The sequence below is a fragment of the Castanea sativa genome, chromosome 5 (assembly GCF_040712315.1).
Source record: "Castanea sativa cultivar Marrone di Chiusa Pesio chromosome 5, ASM4071231v1".
Lineage (NCBI taxonomy): Eukaryota > Viridiplantae > Streptophyta > Magnoliopsida > Fagales > Fagaceae > Castanea > Castanea sativa.
This window is the reverse complement of record NC_134017.1, coordinates 60,064,987-60,085,703: the sequence shown is the minus strand read 5'-3', so window position 1 is coordinate 60,085,703 and position 20,717 is coordinate 60,064,987. Positions and strand designations below refer to the sequence as shown.

The following is a 20,717-nucleotide window of genomic DNA, read 5'->3' as shown; positions in this document are numbered from 1 at the left end:
GCAATATTCACGCTTTATAACCCAAGTTTTGATTGGAACTTGGGAGATGCACACATTGGTCCTCTAGGATTAGATAATTTGAGCGAGAGTACTATGAAGTATGAACCATCCAATGATTTTAGCCATCAAAATAGAAGTGGCATTGGGTCTTCAAACTTCAAAGTCGGTGGTGGTTAGGGACTAGCTATCTAGTCAAAGTTTTGTGGCTTGTGGGTTCCCTGATGTGGCCATCTTAATTTCTTGGAACTAGCCTTTGTAGCACGTTGATCTAGTGAAAGTTCTTTCTTCAATTGAAAATATGAAAAATAATAAATAATTAAACAGTTTTTAATTGAAAAATAGAATGGTTCTAAATTCCTGTCACTAGAGCTCTTCTTCATCATCTCACTTTTCCCTTTTCCCTTCTCCCAAATTCAACCAATCTGCTCTCTCTCACCATCCCATCTGCGAACAGCACTGAGCAAAAAACTGGAACCCATCAGATTGGAGAATCAAGGAGCCCAAAGGGAAGATAAATGCATCAAACCCATAAACAGGAACCCAATATCGATTAACACAACACAATCCATATACCCACGAATTTCCAAAATCAAAAATTTGAGAGAGGGATATATAGCCACAACGAGAAACGGAGAGAGAGCAAAAGTGATAAAGACAAGTTGACTGATACTCATCTGTAGATTCTTCAAGTGAGTCTTTACAGAGGAGAGGGGCGGAGAAGAGAGGGGACCTATTTTTAGTTATGGCCAGTGAGAAGTGAGGAAAAAAGAAACAAAAAATTCTTTTAAAAAAAATGAGAGAGAAGGAGAGTGAAGACAAATCAGATGAAAAAAGAAAAAGTGGAGGAGGAGTGAAGACAGATGAGAGGAACAACGAGAAGAAAAAATAATATAAAAGAAATAAGTCTTACGTGGCTAGCCTATCTACGTGTCAGTGAGTGAGTCAGCACGTGGGTCCAATCTGAAGTGCCAAATATTGAGTTTTCTAAATGAAAATTCCACTGAGATTTTGAGCCGAACGGAATTTGCTTGGCTCATGGGTTTTTTCAAGTTACAATTATGAGTTATTGGGTGACGAATGTAGAACGATGAGATATGAGTGATGAGTGAAGAGGTATCATTCACTCACCATCTAAATAGGACCTAAACTACTGAGCCAAAGGGCTATAGAGAGTGCGTTTTATTTATCATGTCATGGAATCGGACCACTTGTCCATATATGATTTTTAAATCAGTATCACATATTGTTGAACTTCAACATCAACAAAAATTATTAACATGGCTGGTCTTAAACACCAATCAAGCACTGGTTATGGTAGGTTTGTTTATGTAGTCTAGTGACTTGGGGCCGGTTGTTTTTTGCACTTTTTATGATCTACTTTATCCTTCACCATCCATAGCATGTCATGTTTTTACTTTTCATTTTAAACTTTTTTTATTTTATAATGAAAGTCAAACGAATACAAAGCAATTTGCGATTGGTATAGCATAAAGTGAAACACAAAGTCAAACAGTAGGATTGTATTCCCTTGTCATAATGTTAAGGCTCTATAAAGGGAATTAAAAAAGATATAGGTGTACGAACTCTGTAGTATCTCATAGGTAAGATGCATATAGACTTCAAATCCCATGCATGTACACAACACATCTATCATTTTCTTTTTCTTTTTTGATAAAAAAATCACAACTTTTATTAAAAAGAAGATAAAAATAATACACTTGAACTAAAACTAACTCAATCATACTCATACTAGGAGTTTCCTCTATCCAAGTTACATAACTTACAACATTTTTTGCATATTGGGCCAAGATGTGTGTGCTAGACCGATTAATTTTTTATTATTATTATAAGATATAATTTTAAAGATTTTGATAGTTAATATTTTATAATTAAAATAAAAAATATATATAAAATAAGCATACAATAAATAAAATATACCTAAAAATATTAATATTTAATTGTCAAATACTGATATTGTCTTATTTTAATTTGTTAAGAATTGTCATGTCATTGTGTCTTATGTCATGTTTGTGCCCACGCATGTTAATCTCAAGGTTTTTTTTTTTTTTTCAATTTCTATTTTTCATTTCTTTGTGAGATTTTAATGTTTTTGGGAGAATACACACACAAAAGTATAATTCCGTCTAAAGCATAATGAACATTTGCAACCTAGGAGATGTCCAATCTATCATTAACTGATTTTAAAGCCAAAAGTTGTATGCTTCTATTTACCAAATTTTTTATCCTAAGATACGGTTCCAATTTTGCTGAATTTTAGAAGTTAATATCAAATGTGAATTGGAATGTAAATAAACAATGCGCATATGACATTGAATAAGTTCTCCAAGTCAACCCAACTCTGAACATGTCGAATGCCTCTTTTAGTTTATCTTGTTGACATATGAAATTTTATATAATTGAGTTGAAATTTCATAACTGCTTTCTAAGTGATTTCATTACTTCTTTATAAAATAAATTTTATAATTGTGAATGCATATAGAATCACTAATATACATTTACAACTTAGATATGAAATCACTTATAAAACATGTATAACTTAGATATGGAATCACTTTTACATTTCACATGTTGCGGCCCATATTCCTAAATCTCATGGGTTTAGGTTGGAGGAAGTTTCTCAATTCCTTAAACCACCAAAAAATGCACAAGATTCAAAGAATATGGGAGATATTGAATAGCCAAATCACTCTCAACAAGTAAGGAAAAGAGGCTATTAAATGCCAACTAAGTTGAGCAACTTTCTCAATCTACCCTTTTTAGAAAATTTTGCAAATATTACAAGTGATAAACTTATACTCACAAAATTTAAACTTTTACAAGTAACATCATATACAAACATACATAAATACATAATATATGTTAATGTATATATGTTTTTTTTTATTTTATAAACATATGTATGTAAATATATGAATGGCGGTAAGTTTGAAATGGTGCACCAATATCAACTGGTACACAAAAATTTGTTCCTCTGGCCATTCATATATCATAACAATATAAGAGAAAAAGGTAATGAAACTGAATTGAATTAAAGAGCAATACTCTGTTTTTGCCGTGCTCCTTATCATTACAAATATTTTTTAGAATTCTAGTTCATATTTAGCATATTCGTAACCTCTCTACACAAAGAAAAACACTAAATTCTCCTTCTACCCACATAATTAAAACCTTGTATCGTATACAATTGCCTATTGCTATTGATCTACAAATAATAGATGTAATGTGCCCTTTAATCATTGGTACAATGATGAGTGGGTCATACTACATACATACATAAATACACATGTATTTTGTGCAATGATTTTTACCTAAAAACATAGCGTTTTAGAAAATTAAAGAAGACCTAGAAAAAGAAGCAACAACTTGGGCTCGAAGAAATTGCAATTGATGAAGATTTAAAATTATCCAAGGAAGTGGCATAGCCCCCCAAGAAAAGGCCCGCATGAGAATTGACAAAGTATCAAGTATATAACAAAGGATATTTAAATTTGATAAAATTTTGAATATTGAGATTACAATTGCAGGAACTGTTTGCACAAACAGTAGAAAGGCAATACAAAACAGTAATCCTAAGAGGCCCACAATCAAACCTCTAACTGATTGAGGATAGAGATCTCGGCCAACATTGCCGGTTTTATTATTATAGAAATGCCATAGTAACACTAGCTACTAATTTCAAAATCACCTCACTGGCACCATTATTATAAAAATGCCAGGTGTTAATTTCACAATCTCCCGATTAAAGACCAACACTTAAGGAGTTGTCACATTACTATGTAAGATGTATCCAATGATAAAGATAAAATTTTGTATACATAATTCTGTTCACTTTATTTACAATCCATGCACTGTCAATGACCTAACACATGCAAGAAGCACAAGCAGGGATGGTACCCACACACTCATCACCAAACCAAAAACAGTGTCGATCCATAGTCTAGTATCCACACTATCAAGTATTGCACTAACCATTCTAAAAACTCACCTTTTCAACCCGAAATGCATGTTTCAAATTGGTACCAAATGGCCAAAGCTGATTTCTTTGTATCATTTAGTGATTTATTTTATTTTATTTTTTACTTTAAGTAACTACTACCAAACGAGTACTTACATCAAGGAGATCTCGCCTATTTACTGGCCTATAAATCTCAGTCCTATTGATTGAGAACTGAGGAATGTAAGAATGATGCAGTCCTTCATTTTATGTTGGTTGGACGGTCTAATCCACTTTATTCAACACAGGGCTAATTTGTGCTTTTTATGTGCATAGCTTACCAATCCTTCCATTTCTCATATTTTTGTGGCATTCATGCTCTGTATGACATTTTATCTATAGGATAATAGTGAGAAGAAGACTGGAAACGTCAAAATAGTGATAGTAAAAAATTGTGGTCAAGCATATGATTTCACAGCGATATTATGCAGCTATAAGCCTATAACTTCCCAAAGAAGAAAAATTTCATTGTTTGTCAAAATTATGATACAAAACAAGACAAATATCTTAGTATTTATAAACATGACATCACATATTATCATTTGCAAAGGTGAAAGCCAGTCAAGCATAAAGAGTTTTGAATTTGAAGTGCCTTACATAGTGAAGGCAGTGTTACAGAGTGATTGCAACAAAGATAAATGTTTTCACCTTCCATCTCCAATTATGCCACCAAACATGGTTTCAGTAACATTTACAGGAGAAGGCAATGGATTACCGAGTTGGCTAAGATCAGTGTTATCCCCATGATGCTTTTTATCTTCTTCATTCAAAAAGCTGCTTGTTATATCTTTGAAATTCCAATCAGTTAAATAACTCGGCTTTGATGTAACAATGCCTACCTCAATATCTCCTGCAAGCATGGCCACAACACGGGACATTTGTGGCCGCATGTTTGGTGATGCTTGTGTGCACAACAAAGACACTGCTATCACTCGAGCAGCTTCATTTTCATCAAATTCTGATAATGTGGGATCTACCAGCTTTAAACTCTGATTATTTTCATGTAGAGTCCATGCCTGGTGATTCATGACAAGGAGAGCAAATAAGGATTTTCTTTTAAATGCAATAAATTAAGAAATGGAAAAAGAGAGAAAAACTTCCTTTCCCATACCCATTCAAGGAGATAAATTTTTTCAGGGTCCAAGCTTTTATCTGAGTTTGGTCTCCCACTTAGGATCTCCAAAGCAACAACACCAAAACTGAAAACATCAGCCTTCTCAGTGAGGTGCCCACGCATTGCATATTCCGGTGCCAAATAGCCTCTGCAAGATTTAAAATTAATATGCAAGTTTATTTAATTTTTTTTGATAGGTGAATATGCAAGTTTATTTATAACCACCAATCTATCTGATCAGGTTCAATTTCCATAGGTAAATTGATTATTAGTAATGGAAAAGATAATTCCAATATTAATCTCAGGTTTGTAATAGTTATTGATCATTCTTTTAATGAATCTAGTGATTATTGATCAACTGTTACATACTTATATAAGGATCTATATCTTACACTGTATCATGAACCTTGGTACAATATAAAACAGGCATTAAAGACAATGGCTTTGAGAAAGTGGATAAGGAGTTTACATAGTCCCTGCAACTCGGGTGCTAATGTGGGTTTTAGTGTCATCATAAAGCTTTGCCAATCCAAAATCAGATATTTTCGGGCATAGCTCTCCATCAATCAAAATATTGCTAGCCTTCACATCTCGATGTACAATCCTTGGCCTTGACTCTTCATGGAGATAAGCAAGTCCTCTTGCAGTTCCCAAGCAAACACTGAAGCGGGTAGGCCAATCAAGATGCAACTTACTTTTTCCTGCATTAGTGGTAGCTCCAATCTAATTAGATTAAGAGTTATCAATCAAATGCCAAATCCTTATTCAGGAGTTATTTGAGTGCAATGATACAAGGCTTCCCATATGGATATTGTCAGAGAACATTAGAGTTTGGAAAAATCAGATTATGTCTTAGGGTAAAAAAACATATTGTCATATGAGATTTGGGCTACTTCAATTTATTTTGCTGTGGTCCAAAACATAATTGACAATGTTTAACGACATAGTCCCAAAACTTGGGGGTTGGTTATAGATCCTCCACAAATTAATCAAGATTAGGCTCATGTATTCACTTTTGTTATTCTATCTTCTCTAAAATCATACTCTTTGTTGCTTCCTTATTTGACATGCTTTTTTTACTGCTTCATGCAATGTTAATGTGAATATTAAACACATTCCTTTGTACATAACTAATTTATCTCAAGTGACTCCCTCTTATCTTTTCATTAATATTTCCTCTATTTTAAAGCAAATTCCTTCATTTCAAATTCCATTTTTCTTTGTATTTCCAGTTATTCATCTTAATATTCTCATTTAAGCTACAATAATTTTATAAACATGTTATTTCTTAAGATCCTAACATTTAGAACCACAAATCATAGTTTGTATAATAACAGTCTTATAAAATTTTTCCTTTAACTTAATAAGTACTCTACAATCACACAATTTTCATAATGCACTTCTCCACTTCCTTTACCTTGCTTTCATATATCCTATGATTCACATCATCTTCAAACTCACCACCCTTATGAATTGTGAATCTAAGATATCAAAGGCACTAAATCTTTGGTATCTCTTGACCCTCAAGTCTTAGAATTTATGAACTTTATTTATACTGTCACCAAACAAACATTCTATGTACTTCAATTTTACTTAGCAGGAATCCTTTCTTTTCTAAAACATCTCTTTAAATTTCTAATTATACATTGACTCCGCATTTAGGTCATCCACTAAAACTATGTCATTTGCAAAAACATAGATTAGAGGATTTGGATTGAATTGATTTGGTGAACTCCTATAGCCAACACAAAGAGATTTGAATTAAATTTTTATCCTTGATGCAAAACTATAAGGATAGGAAACTTACTTGTGATGTCTTTCAATATCAATCTACGTCATCCATAATCCTCCACTTAAATCCCTAACATTCTCTTCCAAGCCCACTTTGTGGGGGCAATGTCTCTGAGCTCAACAAGAGGTTACCAAGTTGGCTTTAATATTATTTGTTGAATGTTTAACTAGTGTGTAAAATACTAATTAATGTTTAGACCCCCAATTTCAAATTAAACCAACATAAGCTTATACCCAAACAATATATATATATGAGAAATAATAGGTACAAGCGGAAACCCAAACAAATAAACAACTCTACACCATAATTAATCATAGCACAGTAGCAATTAAAAGGTAAGAGTAAGGGTTAGAGAGATACAAACACAAAGATAACATCGGCACATGTTATCAAAGAGGGAACTGAAGAACTCGACGAAAAACCTCTCTGTAGCCCTCCAAGCGGTGAAATGATCCACTAAAGAATAAAGTTGGGATACACAAATAACAATAGACCCTTCAAGCCTAATCTACCTAATGCATCTAAGGCCTCCAAGCTTCTTACTATAACGAGGTTACGACTAACCATGTCTTCTTTAGCTTCTTGGATCCTGCAATAAGCCCATTGCATCAACCAAGTGAATTGGTCATTTCTGAAGTTTTTTCCAAGCACCAAAGTACCTCTTCACTGATATGGGTATGGTGAGATGGGGATTTGACAAATGTACCTCTCAAGGATATGCCAATGGAGAGGGTGAGAGTAGAGAAATTTGGAGAATCAAATGTCTAAGATTGTGAATGAGTCAATCTTGGTTTTCTCTAGGGTTTCTCTCACAAAATTCTTTCTAGAAGCTCTCTACATTTCATGGGTATAAGGGTATTTATAGTAGTGTACGTGAGGAATGTGAAAATTCAGTTTTCTGCAAAACAGGACATTCTGGCGACTTGGCCTTCGTGAGTTTCAGTCATGACATTTTGGCAACTGGCCAGACTGTCATTTTTGTCCTGTAGTGCTCCAACTTTCATGACCCTTCAACTTCCTGCATACTTCACACGTGTGGCATTTTAGCAAGTTGTCAGTCACAAGTCATTCGCGAGATCCAATCGCGAGAATCCTTCAATGCATACACACTTGAATTTCTTCACACTCTCTCATACACAACCTTTACATTATTCGCACCTAAATACATGGTATCTAATTGCTAAATTACAAGCAAATTTGGCACAAAATAAAGCCAACACATGATTGAATAAATTCAACCTTACAATCTCCCCCTTTGGCTATTCAGTGACAAAACCCTAAAACAAACTCTAGACTTAAAATATGTGTTGTGAATAGTTGCCAAAACTCACTCACACCTAACTGTAGATACTGTGAAGCTATTGAACCATACAGATAAGTTTCCAAAAAACAATAACACAAAAAGATCATTTTAAGCAGACGTCTTGAAATGCATTTGGAGCAAGCACATTGTGATCAAGAAATAAAGAATATAACAATAAAGCATGGCTTGACCAAACATGAAAAATCACTATAAATAGTGATCACAATGATCATTCACACAAGGAATGAACATCCGGACATGCAAGCTGATAAGCTCAATGCAAAGTATCATTTGTATGTCCAACACTCAACCGATACAAAAACACTAAGGTAGTTGCATTAAAGATATAAGATCCAACAAGGGCACAAGAGTAAAGTACTTAAAATAATGCATACATAATCTAAAAGTACTAATAAGCTACAAAGCAAGTTACATATTAAAGCATAGTTTAAATAGCTAAAACATTCAAGCATTCATAACACACCAAGTCCAAATATTTTAAAACAAGTACTAAAGTTATAGAGTACTTAAAAACCAAACCAAAGTACTAATATAAGTGCTATGAAAACCCATAATAGAAACTAAAACCAAACTTAAATCATAAAAGCTATAAAAACTTATAAAAGATCTCCCCCTCAAGGTAAGGCTCCCCCTCAAGAGCTACATCTACTCCTCCTTTTGGACAGGAATGGCCAAAGGGCTAAGGCTGGTCAGTGAAGCTATCAAACTTGGCTGCAAGCAAGTTGATTTGTTCTTGAATGGTAGTCAGCCTATCGGAGTGCTCCTGTTAGACTTCTCTCAAGTCGTCATTCCTCTCAAGAAGGATCTAAAAAGCATCTAGAGGCAATGTTAAAGATGATGAGGCTCCGCTTCTTCCTCTACCACCAACTCTTTAGGACGAAGATGGTTGTCCTTCAGCTGCAGTCTTTGTGCGTAGGTTGTTTTTATGTAGGATCAACCTTCTCCTTATCACCCGGAAGACGAACCTTGCTCCTTGTGATTGTTAGAGCATTGATAGCAGAAGGTGTAGGCATGAGGCTGATGTATTTGGGAGTCTCCACACCTTTTTCATGAAGAATCCTCATGATTAGACTAGGGAGGATAAGCTTAGGCCTTGAGGTTGTCCTTGTTTCATCGGCAAGAATGGAGAATAGATGGGCACTAATGTCAATGTAGATATTCTCTTGAAGCTCCATGAGGAAGATGGCTCTTGCATTTTTGATGGTGGTCATCTTCCTTACCGGATATAGGTTTGATAGTTCAATATATGTATAAAACACCTTTGAACATTTAGACTCTCAAATTACAAATTACCAATTCAAGCTTATTAACAAACAATTTACGTGCAAAAAATGTAAATAAGCTAAAACAGAATTGATAACATAATCTAAACCAAATAAAATCATATCCACAGCAGAAATTAAATGGCAAAGATTAAGAGAAGAGAGATCTAAACACAAGGACAACACAACGATGTGTTATCGAAGAGGAAACCGAAACCCTTACGTAAAACCTCTCCGCCGCTCTCCAAGCGGTCAATAATCCACTAAAGAATGTAGTTGGGATACATGGACAACAGAAGACCCTTCAAGCCTAATCTACCTAGTGTACCTAAGCCCTCCAAGCTCCTACTCCAACGAGGTTGGGCCGAACCTATTTCTTCTTTAGCTTACCGGATTCTGCTATAGCCCATAGCATCAACCAATAATGAAATTGGTCCCTTCTTAACTGCTTCCCAAAGCACCAAACAATATTCTCACAGATATGGGTATGGTGAGAAAATGTTTGGGTAATGTACCTCTCAAGGATGTAACAATGGAGAGGAAGAGAGTAGGAGAATTTGAAAAGTTTCTATATGAAGATTGTGGATGAGTCAATCTTGTTTTTCTCTAGGGTTTCTCTCTCAAAATTCTCTTTATAAGCTCTCTACATTTCTTGGGTATAAGGGGTGTTTATATTGGAGTGAGAATGGAATGCGAAGAGTCAGGTTTTTTAAAACAGAGCTGATTGGCGACTTGGCCTCGTGACTTGATTGAGTCAGGAGTTCAAGCCGCGAACAAACAGAATGGCTAGACTGAAATTTTTGTCCTATAGTGCTCCAGTTGGCGTGACTGTTCGTCTTCTCTGCATGCTTCACTTGTGTACATCATCTGGCGACTTGCAAGCCGCGAGCCACCCGCGAGCCACCCGCGAGATCCAGCCGTGAGTCCCTGCTTCACTGTATAGTCTTGAGCATTTCTTCACACTTTCTCACACACTACCCTTACATGAATCCCATCTAAAAATAGGGTTTCTAAGTGCTTAATTACAAGCAAATTGGCACGGAATAAAGCCAACAAAGTGGTTGATAAATTTCAACCTTACAAGGTTAAACACCATGATGTAGGTAAGACATCACAAATCCGATGGGAAAGCAATTATATTGAGACATCTCCCCTCTATAACACCACTAATATAGGATTGAACCGTCTCTATAGAAAGCATTCTGTCTTTAAAGTGAGTGAAGTCATGTTCTACATCTCCAAATCTGAGAACCCCATCAATGTCCTCCACTTCAATGGTGAATTTATGGCCTCTAACCCAACAATCTATGATATCCTCTCGTAGGATGGCATTGTCGTAGAATTCTCGAATCAGTCGTTCACAAACCCCTGGGAGATCACTCAGTAGCTTTTCCCAACCTCTTTCCAGAAAACAGCTTGGGATAAAGTAGTCATTGAGATCAACAAGATCCACAAATCGCTTTTGAATCATGGAGCTTTCACAAAGTGCTGGTTGTATCACTCAAAATGTTGGATGGAGCAAAACCAAGTCTCATCCATGCGTTTCCTCTTGTCACCATGCTGAGCAAAGGTTTTCTTTGAGCCATATGTAAAATAGAGCACAAAGACCACAAAACAGAGCACAAAATATAATAACAAACTTGATTAGTAACAAGTTTGTACCAAATTAGAAATTTTGAATTTAAACACTGAAAACTGAATTTAAAGAGTAATTAAGAAATAATTTAACATGTGATGACATATAGTATCAAAACATGATAGAATTATGACATTAAACACTCAATCATGTCAAAGTGTTTGTGTGTGTTTGTGCATCAAATGCAAAAGTGTGCAAACTAGGGCAAAGTGTAAAGGAAAAACACATAATCATATAAAGTTTCAAAATCAAAGAAACATGATTATCCCTACAAACTTTGTATTCCATGGAATCCAAAGAAACACGCAAAACATCTAAGAGACATTTCATCCTGAACATGATATGCACAACACAACACAACACAACACAACACAAACATAATATAATGCAAGAAAAAAAAAATGAAGCACAGACATGTAAAACATGTAGAATACGTATTATACTAACAAAACCAACAAAACCCATAGATCAAACTCAACAAACCATCAACAAAAGCCATATTAAATCATCATATTTTCATATCTCATTATAAACACAAAATCCAAGAAAACTAGGGCTAGAAACTTGAACCACTTTGAGAATAAGAGAGAACCCATACATTTTCTTGAAGATTGATAAAGGATTGATGAAGAAAATGGAGATTTTGGAAGAGGGAGAGGCGGACAAGACAAAATATGTGCACGTGATGTGAGGGAAAACTGAAAATGTTTTGAAAACTGTCAAGGATATAACTCTAATTATGCAAAACACGTGATTTTCGCGACTGGAATGAGTTTTGAGCAAGTCGCCAAAACAAGTTGCCAAAATCCCTTGACAAAATTTTTGAAAAATTTGTCTAAGTGTTTTTTGCAATTGGGAAGTCCACTCGCAAGCAAGTCGCGACGGGAGTCATGAATCATTTTGTGTAAGCTCGCGATTGAAGCTTCCACTAGCGAACAAGCCACCAAACTGAGTCACGAAAATGCAAAAAACCCTGAAATTTTTCTAAGTATTTTTCACAACTGGGGGACAAACTCTCCACAAGTGCTTCTAAGTAAGCTCGTGACTGGCTTACCTACGAGAGTGAGTCGCCAAAACAGAGCTACATGGATTTTGGATTTTCTGAAAATTTACAAAACAAAAGCACTTTCCAAAAACATCTAAAAATATTCAAAATATTTTTGTCTTTGATCAACATATGATTGAGTATGTACAACACATTTAATTAAGTACAATCACACAAATGAGTAAGACATTCATTGAACATAGACATGTGTGATGTGTGTGGGTACCAAAGGTGGGATAGTCTTTAGTCTAATGTGAAGCATTAGTGATCAATTCAACCAAGACATACACAATTAGCACTAGGAAGAGTGACCAATCTCAATTATAAAAATATGCATATATGACATCCCACATAACTTGATTACATAACTTTGAAGCTTTTCATTTGGCTTCTTACATTTCATAACATTTGATCGTTATAGAACAATATATCTCATTTTGAAATTGATGCTTGAAATTTTTGATATTTCAATTTGATGATTAAGCCTTTGACTTTTGGGTACCATACATTTTCATTACAAGTTGCTTTCCCTTTTTCCTAGTCGAATACTAGTATATGTGACGACTTTTGAAACTCATTAACATTAGTTGAGCTCTTTAAGCAAAAACATAAAAGAGTGAGAAGATATATAGACACAAGTCTATGCATGTCTCAAGATCAACAAAACCATTGGCTAATCATTCATGATAAGTTTGAAGATCTATTTACAACAATCACATAGATGTCAAGATTTTTTCCATAATGATATGAGTGCATAGAGAACAAGCTACGCTTGTAAATGCACAAAGACATTTGTACGAAGGTATAAGGCAAAACATGTGTTTGACAAAACACAAAAATGCCGATCAAACTTTTTGAATTTTTTTTTAAAAATTTTTATGTGTTTTTGGATTTTTGACACACAAAAAGTAAATATTGATCAAAAAGAAAGAACAAAAATTCAAAACTATTAAAAACAAACAAAAGCAGTAAAAAAAAATGCTAGAATGAAAAACATAAGCACACAACTAAACAATGTCATAACAACTCGGAAGAATTAATGCATGGACATGTTATAATGCTTATGCATGTGCACCCTTCTTCATCCACAGGACATGTGCATTTTGGGTGATATTCTTAGAGGATTGGGTACTTGAGTTGCGATTCTCAAACTATAGGGTGAAGTTTGCCAAACAAGAAGTGATGGTGTCTATCATCTTTATCACATCACCAATATTGAAGTTAAATTCTCGCCCTTATAATTGTTTGAGATTCCCTTTGCCATTTCTTTGTCCTCTTGGCCTTTGAAAACTTGCATTCTTCAATGCTTGAAGCTTGTGGCAATTAGGTTTAGTGTGTCCTTGGATTCCACAATGGTGGCAAAAATGTTGAGTTTGTGGACCTCTCTATGACTTCAGAAGAAATTTCCCTTTAGCATTGGATTTAGCCACTAATGGGTTTGGAGGCTTTGTAAAAAACCTTTGAGCAATCACATTTGGCTTCTTCTCAACCTTCACTTATTCAACCATTGGAGTTGCTACCATTGGTTCATTTGCTTTAACAAAATTCATCTCCTTAGACACATTTGCGCTTGAGCTACTTTCTTCAGTATATTCTAAGCCACTTTTGTCAGAAAAGGGCTTTTGATGTGCAAGCACTTCGTCGAGTTTCTTGGAGGCAACACGCTCCACTTTTGCATTTGCTTAAATCACTTCAAGCTTAAGAAACTTGATCTTAGAATAGGCATAAGTTATTTCTTCATTCAGCTTTTCAACTTCACGTTTCGTTTCTTTGTACCATACTATAAGACTTTTATAATCCTGTTCAGCTCTCTTCATTTTTGTTATGGCTGCCTTAGCCACTCTTGCATACTCCCTGGTCTTCTCAAGAAGAGAATTATAGGTTTCTTGCAATCCATTTGTTCCTTCATAGACACATTCTTCATCTTCATCATCGGATTCCTCCCCAACTCCCATTGACTCCACTTTGGTGTGCTCACCGAGCTCCTCCACTAGAGCATTCAAATCTTCTATAGAGTCCACGGGTGCAATTGTCATAAATGCAGAATAGTTTTATTCTCCATCATAACTTTCTTATGAGTTTGAATTGGATATGTCCAAGTCACTAAGGGTAGTGGCAAAGACTTTACCCTTTGCCTTTAAATAAGTGGGGCATTCCCTCTTCACATGCCCTTTGCACTCATAGCACGTGACCGCTTGAGATGGAGAAGAATCTTTGGAATTTTTCTTCTTGAAATCTTTCTTATCCTTCTTGAAATTTGAAAATTTTCCCTTCTCAAAAGACTTCCCATCCCTCTTAAATTTCAAGAACTTATGAAGGTTCTTAGCAAGGTACACCAATTCCTTTTCAACCTCATTCTCATCCGAGGAGTCTTGAGCTTCCATTCTCTCATTGATTGTCTTTAGAGCAAGAGATTTGCTCTTCCTTTGTGATGGTAGAGATAGCTCATAGGTTTAAAGAGAACCGATGAGCTCTTGAATTTAAATCTCATCAAGGTCTTTGCTCTCTTTGATGGCGGTAACTTTAGCACGAAAGCTCTTCGGAAATGATCGTAGAATCTTCCTCACAATCTTGGAGTCCTTCGTCTTTTCTCCCAAGTTGAATTTGTCAATCACCACTTCATTTAGTTTTCCATAAAATGAGTCGAATGACTCATCTTAACTCATCTTCAACTCCTCGAAGCGTGTGGTGAGCATTTGCAACTTGGCATTTTTCACCTTTTTGGTGCCTTCATAGGTAGTCTCCAAAATTTTTCATGCCTCCTTAGCAATTGTAACATGGGAGATCCTGTGAAACTCGTCAAGTAAGACACCACTAAAAATAGCATTTAAAGCCTTGCTATTAGCATTAGCTGCCGCATTGGTTGCCTTATCCCAAGTGGATTTAGCGGCCTCCGGCCTAGTCCATCCTATCTCGACAGCATCCCAAACACTATCATCAATAGAACATAGAAATGCCCTCATACGGACTTTCCAAAAAGCATAATTGCTCCCATCAAAGTATGAGGAGCATTAAGCAATTGAGATTGATCCATCTCAAAAGGGTCTAGGATCACACTTAAATAATGAAACAACAACAAGTGCACCTGCTCTGATACCAATTGAATGCTCAATTAGTGTGTAAAACACTAATGAATTTTTAAACCTCCAATTTCAAATTAAACCAACGCAAGCTTATATCCAAACAATATATGTGTGGAATAATAGGTACAAGTAGAAATTCAAAAAAATTAAACAACTCTACACCATAATTAATCATAACACAATAACAATTAAAAGGTAAGAGTAAGGGTTAGAGAGATGCAAATACAAAGATAACACCGGCATGTGTTATCGTAAAGGTAACCGAAGAACTCGGTAAAAAAATCTCTCCGCTACCTTCCAAGTGGTGAAATGATCCACTAAAGAATAAAGTTGGGATACATGAATAGCAATAGACCCTCTAAGCCTAATTTACCCAATGCCCCTGAGCCCTCTAAGCTTCTTGCTCCAACAAGGTTACGCTTAACCGTTTCTTATTTAGCTTCCCAATTTCGCAATAAGCCCATTGCATTAACCAAGTGAATTGATCATTTCCGAACTGCTTCCCAAACACCAAAATACTTCCTCATTGATATGGGTATGGTGAGATAGGGATTTGATAAATGTACCTCTCAAGGATATGTCAATGGAGATAGTGAGAGTAGAGGAATTTGGAGAATCAAATGTCTATGATTGTGGATGAATCAATCTTTGTTCTCTCTAAGGGTTTCTCTTTCAAAATTCTATTTAGAAGCTCTCTACATTTTGTGGGTATAAGAGTATTTATAGTTGTGTACGTGAGGAATGCGAAAAGTCAGTTTTCTGCAAAATAGGGCATTTTGGCAGCTTGGCCTCGCGACTCGTACCAGTTGCGAGTTCCAGTTGCGAGATAAGTAACTAGCCTGAGTCATGAGTCACTCGCACGTGTGGCATTTTGGCGAGTTGCTAGTCATGAGTCACTTGCAAGATCCAGTCACATGAATCCTCCAATGCACACACACTTGAATTTCTTCACACTATCTCACACACAACCTTTATATTATTTCTACCTGAATACAGGGTATCTAATTGCTAAATTACAAGCAAATTTGGAATGGAATAAAGTCAACACATGATTGAATAAATTCAACCTTACATTTGTAACCACCTGGAAAAAAAAAAAAAAAAAAAAAAAAGTCCTAACCACATCTGCTCTATATCCCAAAAAGACTAGTCTAGTCACTATTACTCTAGTACAATGTTAAATTATCTATTAGAAAATGGTAAATTTAATCATTTCGCCACATAATTTCAATACTTCCCCTCGCGTGTGAGCTTAAATTTCTTTTAAATAAGTGAGGCCCAATACAGGGGATTTCGAATGAAAGATAGAGTGAAGGAGACAAGGATCAAACTTAGTACTTCCTAAGTTGATACCATTAAATTATCAATTCTCTCAAAAGTTTAAGCTATTAAGAGATGGTGAATTTAATAATTAAACTTCATAATTCTAACAATAATTAAATATTTCTAATAATTGAATGAATGATGATTTTATGGGTAGCATGGAAGGTATGAAATGAGTATAAAGTATGTTCCTACCAAATAGTGCTTGATCAAGGCTTCTGTTTTCAAGATATTCATAAACAAGAAGGCGCTTATCTCCCTCAATGCAGCATCCATATAATTTCACAAGGTTACGATGTTGCACAGCAGATATGGTAGAAATTTCAGTTACAAATTGACTCTTCCCTTGGTGAGATGCCACCGATAATTGCTTCACAGCTACAATCCTCCCATCAGATAGTGTGCCCTGTGAAGTTGTAAAAATCAGAGACACGAAAAGTGAAATTCAGGGTTTTTTTTTTTTGTTCAAAAATGGGAATGTTGGTATGTTCCTTAAACATTGCACTACTCCTTTGTTCTTTTAAGCAACTCCGATAATTAGCATGACAAAACTTTATTACTGACCAGTGGCGGAGTTAGGATTTTAGTCTAAAATGGGCAAAATTAAAAGGCGATATTAAAAGTGAAATTTATCTAAAAAACATTAATCAACAATAATAACAAAATAAATAAACAATTGTAAGCAAATATGAATATATTTCATATTATTAAATAAATAAACAAAAACAACCAATTCATAACTATTAAAATATTTACAAACTGATGGAGTAAAAAAATTATTAGTGTTACTTAAAAAATATAATAAATAAATGTTTGAAATTATTTTTTTTGGTTGGTGACATGTCAATTTGTAAGATATAAGTAGTAAAATTTGTAATATCTCTAACATCATTCAAAGATAAAATGCTATGAAAAGTATCATAAATAGTAAAAATTGTGTAAATAATGATATAAAATAAAAAAAAAATAGTGAAATAGGAGCAAGTTACACGTAGGACAAAATAAAAGCAATGATTTGATCACTTTCAACAAGTAGAATTTTTTTTTTTTTTTTTCCTCCATGTGACTACTAATACAACAAAAAAAAAATTCAGGAGTAGGGGGGGCAGGTGCCCCCCTCTGGCTCCGCCAATGTTACTGTAGCTAAAATGTTAAAGATAGCCAACTACATACCATTCTTGAGAAAAAGGTCATTTTTAATACATAAAGCTCCCACTTTTTTTTAAGCCTTTGGAAACATAAATATATATATATATATATATATATATATATATATATATTTAAAGAAATTACTTTCTTAAAAGAATATTTTAGTTGCTTTTAGTATAATTTAGGTGAAGATTTCGCTGACTTAGTTTTGTCATCAAACGTAATGTCAAGTGTCTATCCAACATTACATAATAATGTACTTTACCTTGAAAACAGGTCCAAATCCTCCCTCCCCTAACTTTTTTGAAGGGTTGAAGTCATCGGTCGCACTTCTCAGCTCAGTATAACTGAAAGTGTTTGGTCGGGAGCCTATTCCAAGAAGCTCTGCAGGTTCAAGCAAGAGAGGATCTAGTTTACTGATTTAAACTCTTCATTGTTGTCACAGTTATATATTTTTAAGAATTTGAATTTTCTTTTGAAGGGGGGGGGGGGGGTAACATTGGATTTCAGTTTAATGATATTAATTATGTAGAAAATTACAGCTAGACCCTTATTCCCTTTCATGAAAAGGTTCCACATCATTGTACAAGCAATAATAGTACTGATACTTTTCTAACAACTACTAGGATTTAGCCTTTTCAAATATCAGAGAGTAACTAGAATTTTAACCAAAAGTGAGTGGTACAGAGTCCATTAGTGTTTATTTCTTAGGCTGTATTTCACCAGGACCTCCACTACTGCTTTTATGTTCTTACCGTCCTCATTATTGTGCTGTGGTTTTCTCTTCATGTAGAAAACTGCAAATATGAAAATCAAGCTCACGACTCCAACAGGGACTGCAATTCCTACAATCAAACCCAACCTGCTTTTTTTTCCTCGATTGCTTGGTGGAATCCCAGTAACATTAGATACAAAATCTGAGTAATTATTTATTATTAGTAATAAGCAGAAAATAATCATATCAAAAACATCACAAATCAATTCATAAATCATATCATATACATTACCTGAAACAACATGAATGGCTGAAATTAGTGGCCCATAATAACCTTGTATAGGTACGCAACAAGTGCCCTTACCAGCCCAAAATAGATGAATTTCAAGATAATTCTCTGACACATTAGCCTTAAAAATCTTCTGGAGAGCTCTCTCAACGCCACCTGCCTCCTTTGATATGTCAAAGTCCTTCAATTCTAGACTACCCTAGAAAACAAATTATATGATAATTTTATAATTCTTATTGAATGAATTAAAATGGAACTCTTTGAAATTTAAAAAGAATTTGTATTATAGAAACTATACACGAGGAGGTAATGATCTTTATTCAAGAATGGAATATATTTTTCTCTAAAGCAATCTATAGTCACCTGAATGTAGATATCAAATACACGCCTCCCTTGACTCTTCCAAGTTTGAGAGCTTAGATCATCAAAACCAGTTTCAGCAAAAAACAAGCTGACATTATAAGGACCATTATCAAGACCTAGGCCATAGTATCTAAGTGATCCTGGGGACATCCTTGAAGTTTGGTAAAGTTCTGGGGTGTTAGTTGCAATGACTTGTGCCAAAGTGTTTTCAACATAAGTTTGATCATTTCTCTCTGCAAACAACCCCACATTGCTGACTGCCCATTTTTCTGTTTTAGTTACATAGTACCATGCTGCACCAAAGGATGATGAGTTTTCAGCCTCGTACACTATACCCTCAGCAGGCATCTCTGGGCCACCACACTTGATTGAAAAGTTTGCATCTGTTGAATCATTATGATTGCAATCGTCATGATAGAAAATTAAATCTTCAAAAAATAAAAGATCCACACTGAAGCTTTTAGATTATGTAAACTCAACCAATTTCACTTACTGATGTTTTCCCAAAAGAAGCTAATACAAATTTCTGCTCAGAATAAATATATTCAGGTTGATTATGGCTTGGAAGAGTGTGATTATATAAGACCAATTTCACTTACTGATGTTTTCCCAAAAGAAGCTAATACAAATTTCTGTCCAGAATAAATATATTCAGGTTAATTCTGGCTTGGAAGAGTGTCATTATATAAGTTACATGCCAATGCAATATATTTTACCTTTCATTTCCAAGTATTATTGAAATTAACAAAGTAGGCACCACACATTAACCATTCAGGTTATCAGGGTAAAATTTATAGTTGCAGAAAGCAACAACTCTCTCTCTCTCTCTTCTAATACACACAAGTACGTATGAAATAAGAGGGTATTGCTTCTGTCCATCCTAAAGTTAGCTCTATAAAAGATGAAGGCTCAAGTTTTTAAAATTTCTGGCTTTCCAAGTTGTGGCAAAGTTCATGCATACTTCTTTTGTCAATAACCATCTGAGTTTTAGATTATTTAATCTCAAAAGGAGTTGTAATGAGTACAGCTCAGAGCTGCCACAAAGCCAAATTTCAGTATGACTTTCTTATTCCTTTTTTGACACCTATAGAATTAACATAAGCTAGCCTGCCTTCTTACTTCTAGTTTCTCGTTGTGACATGAACACAAATGTGTTTCATCCCCTTAGCAATTTTATTTATGATATAAAGGAAGTATCAATAGAAAAATAATACCTGATATGCAGCGCAATTTTACTTAACTGATATTAAATTAAATCATAAATAACTAAAGGGATAACCTATGGCAAACTACCCTATCAAGATTGACAGGGTCTGACCCACTTTCTGCTATAATAATGTCAGGTTTTGTAAAAATTGGGCCATTCAACAGATCAAAGGAAACTCTTAAAAGGGGAAGGATGAAGTAGATTATTCTTTCCTTTTTCAAAAAAATGAACATAATTTTTTAGTTTATACATGAAATTCCATTTATTGTTCAAATATTTTTGGCTACACAATACTCAAGAAAATTGGAAGATATCTAATTTTTTATGGTTGTAGATTAATTTGATACAGTTTGATGTGAATCTATATATGATTTCACCATCCTATGGGAAAATACTGGGG

The 20,717-nt window shown here is 34.7% G+C and overlaps 1 protein-coding gene across 1 annotated transcript in view; it reads right to left on the bottom strand.

The window, feature by feature from the left end:
• Nucleotides 1-4,659: 4,659 nt before the first annotated feature.
• LOC142635537 (putative LRR receptor-like serine/threonine-protein kinase At1g56130) overlaps nt 4,660-20,717 on the bottom strand; it is a 45,932-nt gene continuing 29,874 nt past the window's right edge. The window contains exons 17-24 of the mRNA XM_075809676.1: nt 19,111-19,493; nt 18,751-18,946; nt 18,499-18,660; nt 18,009-18,127; nt 16,790-17,000; nt 5,599-5,830; nt 5,127-5,277; nt 4,660-5,031 (exon numbers count right to left, since the gene is read on the bottom strand). Of these exons, the coding sequence (XP_075665791.1) occupies nt 4,660-5,031; nt 5,127-5,277; nt 5,599-5,830; nt 16,790-17,000; nt 18,009-18,127; nt 18,499-18,660; nt 18,751-18,946; nt 19,111-19,493 (1,826 nt within the window). The remainder of the gene's footprint in view (nt 5,032-5,126; nt 5,278-5,598; nt 5,831-16,789; nt 17,001-18,008; nt 18,128-18,498; nt 18,661-18,750; nt 18,947-19,110; nt 19,494-20,717) is intronic.